At 37.5% G+C, this 19,825-nt stretch overlaps 1 protein-coding gene across 4 annotated transcripts in view; it reads right to left on the bottom strand.

The window, feature by feature from the left end:
* PCMT1 (protein-L-isoaspartate (D-aspartate) O-methyltransferase) overlaps positions 1–19,825 on the bottom strand; it is a 53,735-nt gene that overhangs the window by 15,475 nt on the left and 18,435 nt on the right. For 3 of the 4 annotated variants that reach the window (XM_086708106.1, XM_025925706.2, XM_025925705.2), the window contains exons 2-5: positions 15,673–15,777; positions 14,415–14,446; positions 2,755–2,859; positions 204–324 (exon numbers count right to left, since the gene is read on the bottom strand). In XM_086708106.1, coding sequence (XP_086564232.1) covers positions 204–324; positions 2,755–2,859; positions 14,415–14,446; positions 15,673–15,777 — 363 coding nt within the window. Of the gene's footprint in view, positions 1–203; positions 325–2,754; positions 2,860–14,414; positions 14,466–15,013; positions 15,196–15,672; positions 15,778–19,825 lie in introns of those variants that run through there. The other variant, XM_086708107.1, reaches the window with a different exon arrangement.

Genomic DNA, 19,825 nt, shown 5'->3' with positions numbered 1-19,825 from the left:
ATGAAGAAAGAACTCATTTTCTGAAACAGCTGACAGTCATATCAGCATCACAATTAACAGTAACTGTTTTCCTTACTTAGTACTTTAAAGCGAATGTTAAAAAAAAAGGCAAAAATTAGCTTGAATACTACTTAGCTTGCATGGGATCTTCTGAAAATAAAAATTCTCTGGAGAGGAAATTTCGACAGTTTTCTGATACTCACCAACCAGCTGCACTCTCCCTGAAGACAAAAGCATCGGATCATCCTTTCTGACATTATTTATTGAGTCGTCTACTAGCTCTTTAATGTGGTCAATTCCGATGACTTTTCCGGTAGATCCAACCTAGAAATGAGGGAGCAATTCAATAGCTCACTGGCCTAAATTTGTCTTTCTGAAGTGTCATTAAAGTGTTTCCTCAGCTAAAATCATATTCTGCAATGTGAAATGAAGACAAAAGATTCAAGCCTCCAATTGTATGGTTATTCAGAATACTATAAAATATTTACGAAATACAACTTTCTCAGCTTTAACTCCCAAATGGATAAATGTATTTCAGTAGTTAAGCTAGAATAAATTACAAAAACTTGCAATACTAAAAACAAACAAACAAACAAAAAACCTTCTTTCTTCAATTTCTGATTTTTAAAGCCCAAACCCTGAAGTAAGACTTAACTGCCAATATTAAATTTTAATTTAAATTTCATCTAAAAGTGTGGCTTTAGGGGTGCCTGGCTCAGTCAGTTAAGCATCTGACTCTTGATTTCAGCTCAGGTCATGATCCCAGGGTCGTGGGACTGAGACCCACATTGGGCTCCACTGAGCATGGAGCCTGCTTAAGATTTCCCCTCCCGCCCCTCTCCCCTGCTCGCGTGCTCTCTATAAATAAATACATACATAAATACATAAATAAATAAATACATACATAAATACATGAGGGCACCTATGTGGCTCAGTTGGTTAAACATCCAGCTCTTAGTTTTGACTCAGGTCATAAATCTCACAGATCATGAGTTTGAGCCCACCATCAGGCTCTGCACTGACAGCATGGAGCCTGCCTGGGATCCTTTCTCTCTCCCTCTCTCTGTCCCTTTCCTGCTGGTTCTTTCCCTCTCAAAATAAATTTAAAAATTAATAAATACATAAATAAATAAAAAAATAAAAAGTAAAAATGTCACTCTAAATATTAAAATGTTACATAAAAAATTCTATAGGGATTTCTGTACCTAATTCTACTGCCATATGTAGAAAATATAAAATACATAAAAATATTAAAGGCCCTAAATATAAATTATAAAATAACACAACAAAGACTCTGAAGTCAGAGTAACTGGGTTCACATATAAGTTTCATCACTTATTTACAACTATACAACCTTGGCCAAGTTACTCTATGAATCAGGCTCCCCAGCTGTAAAATGAGGAAAAGGGGACATACCTCCTAAGTGATGTGAGAATTAAAAGCACTTAGAACACTAATTAGCACATAATGTGTGAAAAACATTAAATTCACTTTAAAAAAAGATTATTCAGAAATCTAATGTTTTTTGGGGCGCCTGGGTGGCGCAGTCGGTTAAGCGTCCGACTTCAGCCAGGTCACGATCTCGCGGTCCGTGAGTTCGAGCCCCGCGTCAGGCTCTGGGCTGATGGCTCAGAGCCTGGAGCCTGTTTCCGATTCTGTGTCTCCCTCTCTCTCTGCCCCTCCCCCGTTCATGCTCTGTCTCTCTCTGTCCCAAAAATAAATAAACGTTGAAAAAAAATTTAAAAAAAAAAAAAGAAATCTAATGTTTTTTAAAAAGTGAATTTTTCTCTGAAACATAAATACGTCAAGTATCAAGAACACCACTAATTAAATATTAAGCTTTGAAAAAAAAAAATCCTGATATTCCGTTAGTGATGACTTAGCTTCTACAAAACAAGTGAAACAACTGAAAAAAAAAAAAAAAAAAAAAAAAAAAACCTGATTCCTTATTATGTAACAGGTACTATTATGGATGGATATGTCAGTGAAAAAAAAAAATCAAATGAAATTCCCACCTCCCTGGAGCTCACATGCTAGTGGTCTGGTCTGCCAATTACATATTTACAACAAGTTAAGTAGATTCTGGTCCAAGACGCATCATCCATAAATCCCAACTTAACTAAACCAGAATCTTCCTATCTGGCCGCAAGGGACAAGACTTCATAATCAAATTGATTTGATTATCTGAGCACAGATAAACCTTTACTCAAGATGCCTGAATAGGCCTCCAGACTTATATCTGGAGAGTATAACACATATTTTTCTAAGAGTACTTGCTCCACCCTCTTTCTAATAACCTTGTAGGAGTGTCTGGAAATCAGACTCTCTATTCTATTTTCTGCCAGCTGAGAATCCGGAAGAACAGTTTGGGAGCTACTGGTTGCCATCTTGTGATCACAAGGGAGGAGCCTGACTGAAGCCAACATTTGGAGGAAAGCAAAGCCAAACCCAGAACCAGAGAGAAACCCACTGTCAATAACAACATCTGATCTTCTTTTGAATCCAGCCACACGAAGAGCCAGATACACTCTAGATGTTTCCATTATATAAACCAAGTAAATTCTTTTACCTCTGCCAGTGTGGACTGAATCTTGTTACTTCCAACAACAAGAAAATCCTAAGTGATACATGTTCCAACTGCTATTTTAATAGGATTTAAAAAAAAAAAACCCTCAAAAACTGCTAGTAAAGAAATTTACAGCCAAATATGTAATATGCTTCTGCTGGAGCCAGAATGAAAAATAAAGGTCTTACCATACGTGCAAAACATGCAGTAAGGATTCCACTTCCAGATCCTACATCAAGAGCTTTAGCTCCTTCATGTAATTGATCAAATAGAAGTTCTAGTGCATATGCATGCTGCCAAAAGAAAACAAAGCAAATATTCATTTGTTTTTCAAGACTCTATAAAGTATATTTACCATGGCATATAAATAAAAGTTGCCAACTTCCTGCCGATTTTTCTAGTATTGTCGTCTACCAAGATAATGAAAACATGACATACTATATACTTTTATAGTGAAGTCTCCACCCCACCCCTGTGTCCCCAACCTTCCCCATCCTTGTCCAGTTTCACTCCCTAAAGGCAACCAATGATGTCAGTTTCTTGTGCTTCCTGCCAAACATATCCATTCTATGTATATACAAGCAAATATGTTATCTATATTTTTCATTTATTGTATCTTGAAGAACCTTTCTTATCAATCCTTAAATAGCCTGTTCATTCTTTTTTATGGCTTAGGAGTCTATTCTTATATGAATGTATTATAATAACAAAAATCCTCCCCAAAAAATCCCTAATGAGGGATATTTAAGTTGGCTCCAATCTTCTATAACAAAAGAGACAGAATAATTGTAAAAGTTACATGTGTAGGAGCTCCTGGGTAGCTCAGTCTGTTGAGCGTCCAACTCTTGATTACAGCCCAGGTCATGATCCCAGGGTTGTGGAATCAAGCCCCATGTTGGGCTCTGCACTGAGCGTGGAGCCTGCTTAAGATTCTGTCTCTCTCCCGGGGTGCTTGGGTGGCTCAGTTGGTTAGGCGTCCGACCTCAGCTCAGGTCATGATCTTGCAGTTTGTGGGTTTGAGCCTCACGTCAGGCTCTGTGCTGACAGCTCAGAGCCTGATGCCTGCTTCGGATTCTGCGTCTCCCTCTTTTTCTGCCCCTCCCCTGATTGCACGCTCGCTCGCTCTCTCTCTCAAAAATAAACATTAAAAAAATTTTTTTTAAAAGAAAGATTCTCTCCCTCTGTCCCTCTCCCCTGCTTATGCACGATCTCGCTCTAAAATAAAATTTTAAAACGGGTATATATGTAGGATAATATAATCATCTTTATAAAAACCTTATAAAGTATATCTGTAGGATAAATTCTTAGAATTGAGGGGGTCAAAGGATATATATTTTTATGTTTATAGTATATATAAATTATTAATCAAATAAAGTCATATTACTTATGCTTTGGGCCAAACCAAGAAATAAAGCCTTCCCTACTCCATCCTCTTTATAAACTTACATTTCAGTGCTTTTCTAAAATATGAAGTTAGAACTAATAAATGTTAAAAAAAAAAAAATAAATGTTATCTCAAAAGCTGTCCTTAAATACCTACTTACGTTCATTATTAAAAATCATCAGGTTCAGTATCAATAAACATTACTAGATCTTGGTTGGTAAAAATACATATTCATGAATCCATAGTGATAATAAGAAAATACATAACCTCTATATATATATAAATAGGAGAATAAGGGGAAATTGTTCCCAATCAATTCATATTGATGAAATGATGAACTTAGGAAACTGCCATTTGGCAACCACTTCAGTAATAACTGATTCAGCAAAAATAAATGGATGCTAAAACTTGTAGATTATCATTTGAGGAATAACAGAAGATTTACATAATCTCAAAGTGTTTACCCAAAACACTAATTACAAAAATGAAAATTGTCACTTTACAGTGGAATTCAAGTTTCTCAGTGGAGAAACCTGGCCGACACTACCTTAGTCAGATGATCAAAATTAACATCACCAGTAATGGGACACATTGACATCATATGGCATCTGTTAAAATATATCCCTTCTGGGATATTCCAGGCAAAAATGCATAACCCATATCTGATCATGAGGAAACAGGAGACAAACCCAAATTGAGGAACATTCTAGAAAAAACTGGCCTATATTCACAAAATTTTCAAAACCATAAAAGAAGGCTGAGGTACTGTTCCAGATTAAAGAAAACTAAGAAGACATGACAACTGAATGAAACTCCAGCTCTGTAATTGTATTTTCCTGTAAAGGACATAACCAGAACAACTGATAAAATTTAAGTAAAGTCTGTCAACTGGCTAACAGTGTTGTATTAATGTTTATTTCCTGATTTTGATACTGTGGTTATTGAGAATGTCCTATTTTTGAAGGTAAAGAGCATTCTATCCCCAAATTATTCCCAAAGAGTTCATTAAAAAGAAAATACATGTATTTCATGTATATACATATATATGAGAAAGACAAAAAGAAAGAATAAATGATAAAGAAAATGTAGTAAAAGGTTAACATTAGGGGAAGATGGGTAAAAAGTACATGGGAATTACTTGTACTATTCTTACAACTTTTCTGTAAGTCTGAAATTCTGTTAAAAGCTAAAAATTTTTTAAGCATCAGAAACAGGTAATGTTCAAAATGGAACAGACTGGAAACTCCCTATTTAGAAAACTAATTTACATGACCAAAGCCAGAATACTGGTTACACCAAGGTTAGAAGCTAAGGAACTCGCATGAGGGAACCTGCTAGGACATAGGAAACGTACTGATCTTCATCTGGGTGCTGGTTACACATACACATATGTGAACACTCATCAAGCTACACACAAGATTTGTGTACTTTACTCGATGTGTGTAATAGCTCAACAAAAAGTTCCTGAAAAGACTATTCCAGTCACTAAAAGTGAATGATCAGACATCGTGTCCCTCCTGATGTGATGCAATGGAAAGAACCATTAGGCAGTGTTCCTGAAAAGACAAAAAAAAAAAAAAAAAGGTTGGGGTAGGGGGGACAAGTTAAGTATTACCAGGAAACAATCTTAACCAAGTTTAGAATATGGGAAATTCTACAGGACAAATGGATGAGTTTTTGTCAGTAAATAAGTGGGATTTAAAAAAAGAAAGGAGACTCTTAAAATTAAAAGAGACTAAGAAGACTGAAAAAGACTAAAAAGATGTAATGTCTGGACCTTGTTTGGATCCTGATTTAAGCAAATCAACCAAAAAAGAACTTCTTGGAAACACCTGGTAAAGTTTGAACATGGACTGGTTTTAATTAAGACAACATAACATACTAAGGAACAATATGATATGATATAATATTGTAGTTGAGTTAATTTTTTTTTTAATGTTTACTTTTTGAGAGAGAGAGAGAGAGAGACGGGCAGACTGCAAGCGGAGGAGGGGCAGACAGACAGGGAGAGACAGAATCGGAAGCAGACTCCAGGCTTTGAACTGTCAGCACAGAGCCCAACACGGGGCACAAGCCCACGGACTGTGAGATCATGACCTGAGCCCAAGTCGGATGCTTAACCAACTGAGCCACCCAGGCGCCCCTGTAGTTGTGTTTTTAAACTCATCAGATTTACATTTAAGTACTAACGAGGGGTGAACAATATTATGTTTGAGATTTGTTTTTAAATAGTTCAGCAAGAGGGGCGCCTGGGTGGCGCAGTCGGTTAAGCGTCCGACTTCAGCCAGGTCAAGATTTCACGGTCCGTGAGTTCGAGCCCCGCGTCGGGCTCTGGGCTGATGGCTCAGAGCCTGGAGCCTGCTTCGGATTCTGTGTCTCCCTCTCTCTCTGCCCCTCCCCCGTTCATGCTCTGTCTCTCTCTGTCCCAAAAATAAATAAACGTTGAAAAAAAAAATTAAAAAAAAAAATAGTTCAGCAAGAGGAAGACAAAATAAAAATAAAACAAGATTAACAAATTTGGGGTAATTATTAAAGGTGATTATGGCTACATGAGGGTTCATTATAGTATTCTATTTATTTATGTGGTGTTGGAAACTTTCCATATTAAAAAGTTAAAAACGAAAAAGTTAAGGCTACTATTCCACAACTAACATAAAATGGGGAAAAGGCCTTTAACAGATACAGCCACACACAATCCAATGGTTTTCAAACAGTGTTCCAGAAAGTCATTAATATTCCACAGAACCCCTTGAGAGGTAACACACAAATGTACAGTGAGGGAGGGGTGTGTTTTGGGAAAAGAGTAATAGAGAACTAACTTTATCAATCTTTCATATAGATTGCTTCGCAAAAGAGGCTCTTGTCTAAAGAGTGAAAAACATTGGTACCATGAAAAAGGTCTGGACTAAACATCGGAAGTAGCTTTCATAATATTCATATAACAATCAGTTATGAGGTTTAATACTTTCTATTAATAATACGATAACAAGTATCACACTATAGGAACTTGGAAGTAACCAAAGAAACAAAATAACTTCCCTAATACTTGTCTTTCTGGATCCAGAAATCAAAGGACAGGAAGGGACTTCTTTAAGGTGTCAATTCCCAGTTTATATGCCGTACTGTGGTATCTTAATTCCAAAACAAACCCAGGAATATTTTTTCAGCAGTATGTCTATACAAGATTTGCTTTTATAAAAGGGGAGCATGCTGAGTTATTGTCAAGGCCTTCAATCACAATTATTAGCATTTTTCATGCTTTTATCACCCTAGCTAGTATTTTTCTGGATAACCCATGTTTATCACTAAATCCAAAATTAACAGTTTTTTAAAAGCTTTCTTAATTTAAGTGTCTGACTTCGGCTCAGGTTATGATCTCACAGTGGGTGAGTTCAAGCCTTGTGTCTGGCTCTGTGATGACAGCTTGGGGCCTGGAGCCTGCTTCAGATTCTGTGTCTCCTTCTCTCTCTGCCCCTCCCCAATTCATGCTGTCTCTTTCTCAAAAATAAATAAACACAGGGGCGCCTAGGTGGCTCAGTCGGTTGAGCGGCCGACTTCGGCTCAGGTCACGATCTCACAGTTCGTGAGTTCGAGCCCTGCGTCGGGCTCTGTGCTGACAGCTCAGAGCCTGGAGCCTGCTTCGGATCCTGTGTCTCCCTCTCTCTCCGCCCCTCCCCTGCTCATGTTCTGTCTCTCTCTGTCTCAAAAATAAATAAAAATAAATAAACAAACAAACAAACAAACACAGAGGCGCTTGGGTGGCTCAGTCGGTTAAGCATCCGACTTTTGGCTCAGGTCACGATCTCACTGTTCGGGAGTTTGAGCCCCACGTCGGGCTCTGTGCTCACAGCTAAGAGTCTGGAGCCTGTTTCAGATTCTGTGTCTTCCTCTCTCTCTGCCCTTCCCCTGCTTGTGCTCTGTCTCACTCTCTCTCAAACATTAAAAAACAAATAAGTAAACATTAAAAATTTTAAGTTTTTTTATAATTATGGAAAATTTCAAACCCACAAATACAATGAATACACATTTTCCCTCATACAGTCACCAACTGCTTATGTACTGTGCCATACTGTTTTACCATACCATCTGAAAATAGGCTGTACACATTATGACACTTCACAGCAAAATACTTCAGCACACATATGCCAAAAAAACTAAGACATCTCCCTTTGCTACCACATCACCATTACCACACTCGTGAAAATCATCAATTTAGTATCATCATCCAACATACACACTGTACTTAAATTTCCTCAACTGTTCCCAAAATGTCCTTTATAGCTGTTTTTACCCCAATCCATTCAAGGATTATGCATTGTATTTGTCAATATAAAATATTCTCCCTTCAGTTCTCCTCCACCTACCACTTTTCTGTTCTTCAGAATACTGACTACTGGGGCACCTGGGTGGCTCAGTCAGTTAAGGGTCCTACCCTTGATCCGGGCTCAAGTTCTGATCTCACAGTTCATGAGTTCGAGCCCCATGTTGGGCTCTGTGCTGACAGCATGGAGCCTGCTGGGGATTCTCTCTCCCTTTCTCTTTGTCCCTCCCCTGCTCTCTGTCTCTCTCTCAAAATAAATAAATAAGCTTAAAAAAAAAAAAACAATACTGAGCCACCCAGGCACCCCCTCTAAATTGTTTTAGATTAACTGACAATCTCTGCCCAATTTGTTATATTGATGATTACAATATAGTGATTTATTTACTTATTTTTTAAATATATATTTTTTAACATTTATTTATTTTGAGAGAGTGACAGTGCATGCAAGCAGGGGAGGGGCAGAGAGAGACGGGGACAGAGAATCCCAAACAGGCCCCACACTGTTAGTGCAGGCCTGATGTGGGGCTCAAACTCACGAACCATGAGATCATGACCTGAGCTGAAATCAAGAGTCAGATGCTTAGCCGACTAAGCCACCCACATGCCCCCAAAATAGTGATTTTTTTTTAATTTTATTATTCCCTCCGTATGTATTAATTGGCATTCTTCTGTTTTTCATTTTCTGTCTTACTTTTTTGTTTTGAATCTCTATGAACTCATGGATTTTTGTTTCTGATTTACTATGTTAAAATACATTATCTTCATTATGTATCATTTTCCAATTCTCAAATTATCTCCAATTGGCCTCTGGGAGTCTCTTCAAACCTGCTCCTATGTCCTTTCAACATCACCCATCAACCTGTGAGTACTTCCTTATTTCCCAATATTCAGTCACTTCTCCAAGGAACTCTAGTCTCATTTAGTGAGAAATGATATTTAGGTTTTAATATCTGCATGCTAATTGTGCTCACTGCTACTGGAATGCCATTTTAACAGGTTGCTTTTAATCTCTTGCCCAATGCATATATTACATTTTCAATTACGCCTTTGGAAAATATTCTAGGGTTGTAGTTACTTCCAAGTCTGTGATTTTAAAGTTCATTAAATAGAGATGTCAACAGAGAGCAAAGAGTTGCTCCTCGCTTTCCGTTTCTCTTTCAATACTTCTGATATCTATACAATAAATGATATAAGATCACAAATGTTTGTTCATATTACAATGTTTGTTCATATGTGTAATTAATATTATTTTATTCTACTCACATCCTGGTTCCACAAGCATCAAAGGACACTGTATTATTACTGCTTGCACACACATACATACATAGAGAGCTACTGCGTGACTATACACATACACATGAATACACACATTTTCCTTACTAAGAGACATAGGTAAGGAAATGTAAGTGATTAAAAATGAATCCTTTTTTTAATACAAGCTATGACATGGATGAACCTTGAGGACATTACACTAAGTGAAATAAACCAGTCATAAAAAAACAAATATTTTATGATTCCACTTATGAGGTATCTAGACTAGTCAAATTCTTAGAGATAGATAATAGAATGGTGGTCGCCCGGGGCTGGGGAGACCAGGAAATGGGAAATTACTGTTGAATGGTATAGAGTTTTAGTTTTGCAAGATGAAAAGAGTTCTAGAGATTAGTTACACGACAGTATCAATGTATTTAACACTGCTGAACTATATGCTTAAAAAATGGTTAAGGGGCACCTGAGTGGCTCAGTTGGCTGAGCATCTCACTCTTGACTTTGATTCAGGTCATGATCTCACAGTCGTGAGGTCAAGCCCTACCTCAGCCCCTGTGCTAAGTATGGAGGCCTGCTTGGGATTCTCTCCTTCTCTCGCTCTGCCTCTCTGCTGGTCATGAGTGCATGTGCTCTCTCTCTCTCAAAAAATAAACATTAAAAAAAAATGATTAAGATGTTAAGTTTTATGTTATACGCATTATACCACAATAAATATTATTTTAAATGCAGCCTTTTCTTAAAAGACAGCTCAACTAAGAAATGGAAAAGGATATGAATAGACATTTCTGCAAAGACCTACAAATGGTCAATAAGCACATGAAAAGATGCTCAACATCATTATCATTAGGGTTAATGCAACTCAAAACCACAATGACATACCACTTCACAGCTACCAGGATGGATAAAAGAAAGAAAGCACACAATAGCAAGAGTTGACAAGAAAGTGCAGAAACTGAAACCCCCATTTATACGTTGCTGGTAGCAATGTAAAACAGTGCAGCCATTTGGAAAACAGTTGACCATTCTTCAAAATGTTAAATCTAGAATCACCATATGATCTACCAATTCCACTCCTAAGAATTGAAAATACATGCACACACAAAAACTTGTACATTAATGTTCATAGTAGCATTAATCACAGTAGCTAGAAAGTGGGAACAACCCAAATGTCTATCAACTGACAAAAAAGCAAAGTGTGGTATATTCATACAATGGAATATTATTCAGCAATAAAAAGAAATGAAGTAGTGATTCATGCTACAATACAAACCTTGAAAATGCAAATATAAAAAGCCAGTTGCGAAATGCTATATGTTGTATTATTCCATTTATGCAAAATGTCCGGGAGAGACAGAAATAAAAAGCACATTAGTAGTTACCAGGACTTTGGCAGATGAGGGATGGGAATTGACTGTGAATGGGTACAGCATTACTTTTTGAGCTGAGGAAAATGTTCTGAAATTAGATAGTGGTGATGTTTGAACAACTCTGAATAGACTAAAATCCATAACTTTAAAGGGATGAATTTTACAGTAGGTGAATTGTAGCTTACTAAAGTTGTTATTTTTTTTGTCGAAAAATGCATCCTTTGCCATGGAGTTTCTGCCATGTTTTCTTTGGCAGTGAACTGGATACTCAGCACCAAGCTTCAGGGGAAAAGAAAAATTCATGCAGTATTTCCTTTGATATAGGAAGACACACCCCTCCAGTCAATTTCCCAGACATGCAGGATACCAATTCTCCAAAATAACTTTGAGAATTAAATGAATGCTTCTACATAAATCTTTTGCTGTAAGTAGTACTTCAAACTGCCTGCAGGAATCTTAGGACTACACTTGCTTTAAATCATTCATTTCTTTGAATAGTTAATGCATAAAAAAACCCATTCCTATTCCATGAATGGAAAAAAAACAAACAAACAAACAAAAAAAAAAAAAAAAAGAAAGAAGGGGGAGCCTGGCTGGCTGTCAGAGAAGCGACTCTTAATCCTGGGGTTGGGAGTATGAGCTTTGGGTATAGAGACAACTTAAGTAAATAAATAAACTTTAAAAAAAAGGGAAGAAGAAAACAAAAAGAAACTGATAATATACAGAGTGCAGAGTGAAAAGTAGATCTCCCTTTCACCCTCCAATCATCTAATTCTGACCTCAGAAGAACTCATTTTTAGTTTTCATGCCTACAGGAAGACATATGTATATATGTATACGTGCAGACTTGATTTTTGTGTATTACAAAATACTGTAAACACTCTTACATACTCTTCTTTTATACTTAATGTTTGCTGAACATCTTGCCATACTGGTCCCTACAGAGACTCTTCATTTAACAGCTTCACAGTATTTCACTGTATAATTATTAACCACTGACTATTAATGGGCTATTCGTGATCACTGTTATTTTTTTTTGGCTATTATAAATAATGCAGAATGAACATTGTTAGTAACTTTGTACCTATAAAAATATACTATATTATTCAAGGATAAATATCTTGAAATAAAACTGAAGAGTGTAGGCCACCTGGGTAGCTCAGTCAGTTAAGTGGTCAACTTCGGCTCAGGTCATGATCTCCCCGTTCATGAGTTAGAGCCCCGTGTCAGGCCCTGTACTGATGGCTCAGAGCCTGGAACCTACTTCAGATTCTGTATGTCCCTCTCTCTCGGTCCCTCCCATGCTCACACTCTGTCTCTCTCTCTCTCTCAAAAATAAACAAACATTAAAAAAAAATTTTTTTTTAAACTGAAGAGTGTAAGGTACATTTATTTCACATTTTATAGATTTGCCAAATTGCTTTCCAACACTACCCATGTACTCTCTCAACAAAAAAGTATATTGTATATTAATTGTCAGTTTCCCCTTTCCAGTACAAAGTATTAAGCTCTTTGATCTCTGACAATCTGTTCATGAAAAATGGTACTTTACTACAACACTAATGTGTAATTTATTAAGTATGTAAATATAAATGAAAATGACATCTTTTCATTGGTTTAAGTGCTAATGTCATCTGTATTTCTTCTATGAACTATCATTCTTGTACTTTACCTACTGAATACTTCCCTCAGTTTTTCTTTTAATTTTGCTTGTAACATTTTTTTCTCTGCAGAAATCCCAATTTTTAAAAAAAAAATTTTTAATGTTTTTTTGGAGAGAGAACGTGAGTGGGAGAGGGGCAGAGAGAGAGAGAGAGAGAGAGAGACAGAATCCGAAGCAGGTTCCAGGCTCTGAGCTGTCAGCACAGAGCCCAACACGGGGCTCGAACTCACAGACTGCAAGATTGTGACCTGAGCCGAAGTTGGATGCTTAGCCGACTGAACCACCCAGGCACCCTAGAAATCCCAATTTTTTATGTTGCAAAATATATCAGGCCTCTTTGTCTTTTGTCATGCTTTATTTTTGTTTTATTTTATTATTTTTTAATTTATATCCAAGTTAGTTAGCATATAGTGCAACAATGATTTCAGGAGTAGATTCCTTAATGCCCCTTACCCATTTAGCCCATTCCCCCTCCCACAACCCCTCCAGCAACCCTCTTTTTGTTCTCCATATTTAAGAGTATCTTATGTTTCGTCCCCCTCCCTGTTTTTCTATTATTTTTGCTTCCCTTCCCTTGAATTCATCTGTTATGTGTCTTAAAGTCCTCATATGAGTGAAGTCATATGGTATTTGTCTTTCTCTGACTAATTTCACTTAGCATAATACCCTCTGGTTCCATCCACATAGTTGCAATTATTTTTATTTTTTAATGTTTATTTATTTTTGAGACAGGGAGCGAGAGAGAGACAGAGCATGAGTAGGGAAGGGGCAGAGAAAGGGAGACAGAATCTGAAGCAGGCTCCAGGCTCTAAGCTGTCAGCACAGAGCCCAACGCGGGGCTCGAACCCATGAACCATGAGATCATGCCCTCAGCCAAAGTTGGACACAACCGAGCCACCCAGGTGCCCCTTGTAATGTTTTAAAAAGTCATTTGTATTTAATGCTTGTAAGTAATAATTTTCCTATATTTTCTTCTAGTATAATTACCAATTCATCATATATATGACTTTATTTTGGTACAAAGAGGTCTTTACGTTTATTTTATTTTTTTTTTTTTTTAATTTTTTTTTTTCAACGTTTATTTATTTTTGGGACAGAGAGAGACAGAGCATGAATGGGCGAGGGGCAGAGAGAGAGGGAGACACAGAATCGGAAACAGGCTCCAGGCTCTGAGCCATCAGCCCAGAGCCTGACGCGGGGCTCGAACTCACGGACCGCGAGATCGTGACCTGGTTGAAGTCGGTCGCTTAACCGACTGCGCCACCCAGGCGCCCCGGTCTTTACGTTTAAATAAGAGTTTCTCCAACCCCAAATACTTTCAGAGAATCAGAAAAGCTATTGTTTTTCTCTCCAAAAACCAATAGAGGACTCATTCAAATAACTGACATTTAAAACCCAAGAAAATTCCTAACAGATTGAAAGTGCTAGATAACTTAAGATAGGTCTTTCTCAAAGTTACAAATTTTCATAGCTGCTATACTTGACCAACCCCTAATGGATTTTCCAAATAAAATATTTCAAATAATATTCAACTTGAGATTTTATGATATGTCCATTATATCATTTAAAATACTCTCTCCCTAATTCACTCATCACTAAATAACCTTTTATATCCAATTTTTACATGATTAGATACCAATGACAACCAACAAAAACTTTAATGACAGTTTCTACCAAGAAGGCTTCCTTCTATAGATCATGGATTAATAAAAGAGGCTCATTACCAACCGACATAACTCATAGATGATAAAATTTAACTTTCTTTAAACCTTTTTTACTGAAAAAAACCCATCTTAGTGGAAAACTGTGATCCATTTGTGCCCGAATGACCAAAGTTAACTTACCATATGTGGAGCACTGATTGTTGCTTGGAAACCTGCAAAAGAAGAAGAGAACTACTGACACATTCAATGCAAAAACATACCAGATACTCCATGTAACTCCTTTCCTCACATCCACAAATTCTTTGTCATAAAATATTTTTTGTTTTTATGATCTCAAGAAAATAAAACTTTTATTTTGCATTTTAGAGTACTGTCAAGCAGCAGTTAAAATGAGAAAATACAATCATGCCAAAGGCTGATGTGCTCTTCTAGTACAACACTCCCACTATTTCTGAAAATTTCTTCTCCTGTATAGTTAGCTAAAAAAGTAAGAAAAAGTAAGTTGAGTTGGTAACTTTATGGCTTGTTTTCCTCTCCAGATTTATGAAAAGAAAACAAACTTCCATATACAATAGGTATGCAAAATCTTTGCAAAATTAAATGGCTTCATACTTCCGACAACTTATTGAACAACTAACTGGCACTCCGAGTAGATTAAGAGACTAACACCTACTTCAATTTGCTCTATATACTAACACCTAATGGTAATTCACAATCTTTTCGTAGTGTTTAGCTTTCAAGTTTTTTCTTCCGGTGCTGCTTTCTCAAAACTTATTTACCTGCTTCTGCATCTGAAGCAATTTTCACTGAGCGGTGGTAGCAGGTGCCTTCGGGGTTCAGAAGCTCCCCAGGATCTTCTCTGCTGACTGTTATAGTGCTTTGAAAGAAGAAAGTATGGCGGCTGGCCGACAGGATCCCGAGGCACTTCTAAGCCTCAAAGGCGCCCACTGCCAAGGCTCAGCAGTTCAGCAAAAACTGCTTCAGGAGAAGGAGTTAAATAAAGAACTTTCTGAAATCAAGCACAAACCAAAAGATTCAGGGCAAGTAAAGCAGAGAAATCAATAACTACTTTATTACACTTACTTCCTTTAATATTGATTTAAAAAACTGATACTAATGTGAAAAACCACCTCAGTCAACATTGAGGCCCTAGAGAGCACTCAGCTTAAACTTAAATTTTCATTAAAAGTATGTTTTATGAAGAATGTTTAAAATATTGTTTATATATATTTTATACAGTTTGAGAAAACAGAAAACATACTTCATATACATAACATCATCTTATTGAAATGGTTATGTTTGGGATTATGAAACTTCCTGAGGCATAAAATTCAAATTAGCAAGGTAATAATATCTGTGTCTCAAACTAGTTTTACTTAACAAAAATTATACAGTTAATGAGTAAAAATGTGACAATTTCAGAAATCCAGAAGCTCACCTATTGATTGTGGAGAATCCATATAAGGGTTACATTTTGCATAGTGGGAGCGGTCTGTGGCCAGCATTACTTCAAACACTTTATCTGTTTTGATGATTCCATTTTCTGAAATGAATGAGGCAAACATTTTAAGCTGGGAGTGAGATGATGAGATGATTAGCTATATTTTAGAATAATTACTCTGGTTGCACTGTAGAGACTGGATTGGAAGAGAGCAAGAATGGCAGTTGTTGCAATGACCCAGGTAAACACAACCTGGTCCTCAGTAAGGACAGTTAGGATGAAGAAAAGTAGGATTTGAGTTATATTTAATAGGTAATGTATACTTAACTAACTAGCTTTGAAGGAAGAACGGGGATAATGGCTGAAATGCTGATGTCATACACTGACTTGAGAAATCCTACAGAAGGAGCAGAGTTAAGGAGAAAAGGGTAACTTACTTATTCAGTTAATGGCTAAAGAGCATACAGGTGGAGATACGCAGCAGTCCACGGAACACGTGGATCTGGAGTTCAGGAAAGAGATCTAGGGCGGTGATAAAGATTTCTAGTTATACGGATGGTAACTGAAGCAACGGAAGTGAAATAAGTGGCCAGGGAAGAATACACAGGAAGAAAAACAAAAGCGAACACTGAAGAGATGTGCAAAGGAAGCAGAACCTTCAGAGATTATGACAAAGAGCAGTCACAAGGGTGGATGAAAATCAAGTAGATAAACTGTTACAAAGCCCAAGCAAAAAGAAATTTTTCAAGAAGGAAAGCAGGATCAGTAATGATTATATATGGGTCCCCCAACTATTCATTCTTTGAGATTAAATATAATACGTTAACTTTGAATAACCTTCATGGTACCATGTTGTTATTCAGTAAAGCCCTTATTAACTCACTCAGTAAGTTTATTGACTGTCTAATACATACCAGACAAAATGGTATATGCTTAGGATTATACAAATAAACAAGATAGCATATTCCTGTCCTCACAGATCTAAAAACTGTAAGATTAAATGTATGAACTTGATTTTAACATTTAAGAAATAAAATTTTTTAACCAAAATATGCTCTGCTGAATTTGGCAACGTTACGAATGACTATTTTAAAATGAGACTTTAGGGGCGCCTGGGTGGCGCAGTCGGTTAAGCGTCCGACTTCAGCCAGGTCACGATCTCGCGGTCCGTGAGTTCGAGCCCCGCGTCGGGCTCTGGGCTGATGGCTCAGAGCCTGGAGCCTGTTTCCGATTCTGTGTCTCCCTCTCTCTCTGCCCCTCCCCTGTTCATGCTCTGTCTCTCTCTGTCCCAAAAATAAATAAACGTTGAAAAAAAAAAAAATTAAAATGAGACTTTAGGGGCGCCTGGGTGGCACAGTCGGTTAAGCTTCCAACTTCAGCTCAGGTCAGGACCTCATGGTTCGTGAGTTCAAGTCCTGCATTTTGGGCTCTGTGCTGACAGCTCAGAGCCTGGAGCCTGCTTCAGATTTTGTGTCTCCCTCTCTCGCTGCCCCTCCCCAGCTCGTGCTCGCTCTCTCTCTCTCTCTCTCAAAAATAACAAACATTAAAAAATGTTCTTTGAAAAATGAGACTTTAGTGGGGTGCCTGGCTGGCTCAGTTGAGAGAGGATGTGACTTGGGGCACCTGGGTGGCTCAGTCGGTTGAGCCTCTGACTCTTGATTTCGGCTCAGGTCATGATATCACAGTTCGTGAGATCGAGCCCCACATCAGGCTCCACACTGATAGTGCAACCCCTGCTTGGGATTCTCTCTCTTCCTCTTTCTGCCCCTCCCCTGCAAGCGTGTGTGTGTGTGCACACTCTCTTACTCTTTCTCTCTCTCAAAATAAATGAATAAACTTTAAAAAAAAGGAAAAACATGTGACTCTTGATCTCAGGGTTGTGAGTTCAAGCCCCACGCTGGGTGTGGAGATTACTCATATAAATTTTAAAAAAATAAGACTTCAGTAAAAGCATCATGAGAAGTTTCAAATATTTATGCAAACTTATTTAATTTATTCATTAACTGTGGAGTGTCCAGGTTCTAAAGGGTAATGGCAGTTACCAGAACCTGAATCTCTTCACATAGTCACTCAAAAAATCCTCAACCCAAGATCATGAAGGGGCATATATAAAACCACACATGACCCATGCCTTCATATTACTAGAAGGCAGAGAATATTCAGACTTCGAATTACCTATAAAATAAACACTAAATTCCAACAAAGTTCCTCCCATTGCTGTAAGCCTGTGGGTACAGAAAACCAGGGTGGGGATGGGATGAGGTTAAAAGACTCCGAGAGAAAAAGGAGGAGCAGGGGATACAGATGAAGCACACACAAAATCATTCCCCTCAAAAGGAGTAACAGCACTAAGTACTAAAATATGCAACATAGGCCTGGGACTTGGATCTTCACAGCACTGGCTATAAGAAAGGAACTTAAAAGACGGTGAGATGACGAAGATGCCAAAACCATTCAATGATGAAAGATTAGTCACTTTCAACAAATAGTGCTGGGACAACTGGATGACCACATGTAAAAGAATGCAACTCAAACTTTACTTCATATCATATATAAAAATTAACTCAAAATGGATCAAAGACCTAAATATATGAGCTAATACCATAAAACTCCTAGAAGATAATATTGAGGTAAATCTTCATGACCTTGGATTTGGCAATGGATTCACAGATAGAATACCAAAAGCACAAGCAACAAGAGAAAACAATAGAAATTGGATTTCATCAAAATTAAAAGTTTCTGTGCCTTAAGGATGCTATCAAGAAAGTGAAAAATAACTCATAGAATGGGAGAAAATATTTGCAAATCATGTATCTGGGAAGGGGCTTGTATTTAGAATATATAAAGAACTCTTACAATTCAATGTAAAGAGACAAAATGTGCAAAGAATCTGAATAGACATTTCTCCAAAGGTATACAAGTGGCCAATGGGTACATGAAAAGATGCTGCTCAGGGAAATGCAAATTAAAACCACAATGAGACACCACTTCATAGCCCCTACAATGGCTACAATCAAAAAGGCAGATGATAACAAACACTGGCAAGGACTTACGCACTGCAGGTGGAAATGTAAAACGGTGCTGCCACCTCAGAAAATGGCAGTTCCCCAAATGGTTAAAGGTAAGAGTTACCACAGGACCCAGCAATTCTATTCCTATATGTATACCCAAGAGAAATGAAAATATATGTTCACATGGAAACTTGTACACAAATGTGCATAGGAGCATTATTCATAATAGCCCAACGTGTCCACCAATGAATGGGTACACAAAATGTGGTATATTCATACAATAAAATATTATTAAACCATAAAAGTACTGACTCCTGCTACCACATAATACGAACCTTGAAAACACTGTGCTAAGTGAAAGAAACCAGTGGCAAAACACCACATACTGTATGGTTCTATTTAAAAATTAAATGGGACTAGAGGTGGCAACCATGAGAAGTTCTACTTCTGGGGGAGAATCAAATAAAAAGGGAAAGGATGGTGCCTCTTGGTGCAGCAAAAGGGAAGAGATAATTAAGGATATTACAGAAACAAAAGAGCAACAAGATGTGCTGACTCCTCCCCTTTTCCCAACACTACTCCCAACACATCATCGTCCATTAAAGAAACTGCAGGTCAGGGGCACCTGGGTGGCTCAGTTGGTGAACCGTCCGACTTCGGCTCAGGTCATGATCTTACAGTTCGTGGGTTCGAGCCCCATGTCCAGCTCTGTGCTGACAGCCCAGATCCTGGAGCCTGCTTCAAATTCTGTGTCTCCCTCACTCTCTGCCCTTCCCCCGCTCTCACTCACTCTGTCTCTCTGTCTCTCAAAAGTAAACATTAAAAAAATTAAAAAAAAAAAAAGAAACTGCAAGTCACAATACTGAAAAAAGGCGCTGTTGAATTGTGTCCACAAAATGTTTAAAAATAGGAAAACGAAAAAACTCAACTCCATCCAAAGATACTGTAAAAAGAAAACAAAATACAAATAAAAACATTCTGGCTGATTAAACAGAAACAATAATTTTAAAACTACATTCAAAGAAAACCTAGCAGAAAGTAAGTAAAACTATTACCAGGCCAACTTCATGACATTTACTAATAAAACTATCAGACTTTATTTGAAGAATTTTTTTAATGTCTATTTATTTATTTATTTA

This window comes from Puma concolor, chromosome B2 (genome assembly GCF_028749965.1).
Source record: "Puma concolor isolate L17-30 chromosome B2, mPumCon1.1.hap2, whole genome shotgun sequence".
Classification (NCBI taxonomy): Eukaryota; Metazoa; Chordata; class Mammalia; order Carnivora; family Felidae; genus Puma; species Puma concolor.
This window is presented reverse-complemented; position numbering and strand designations above follow the sequence as displayed.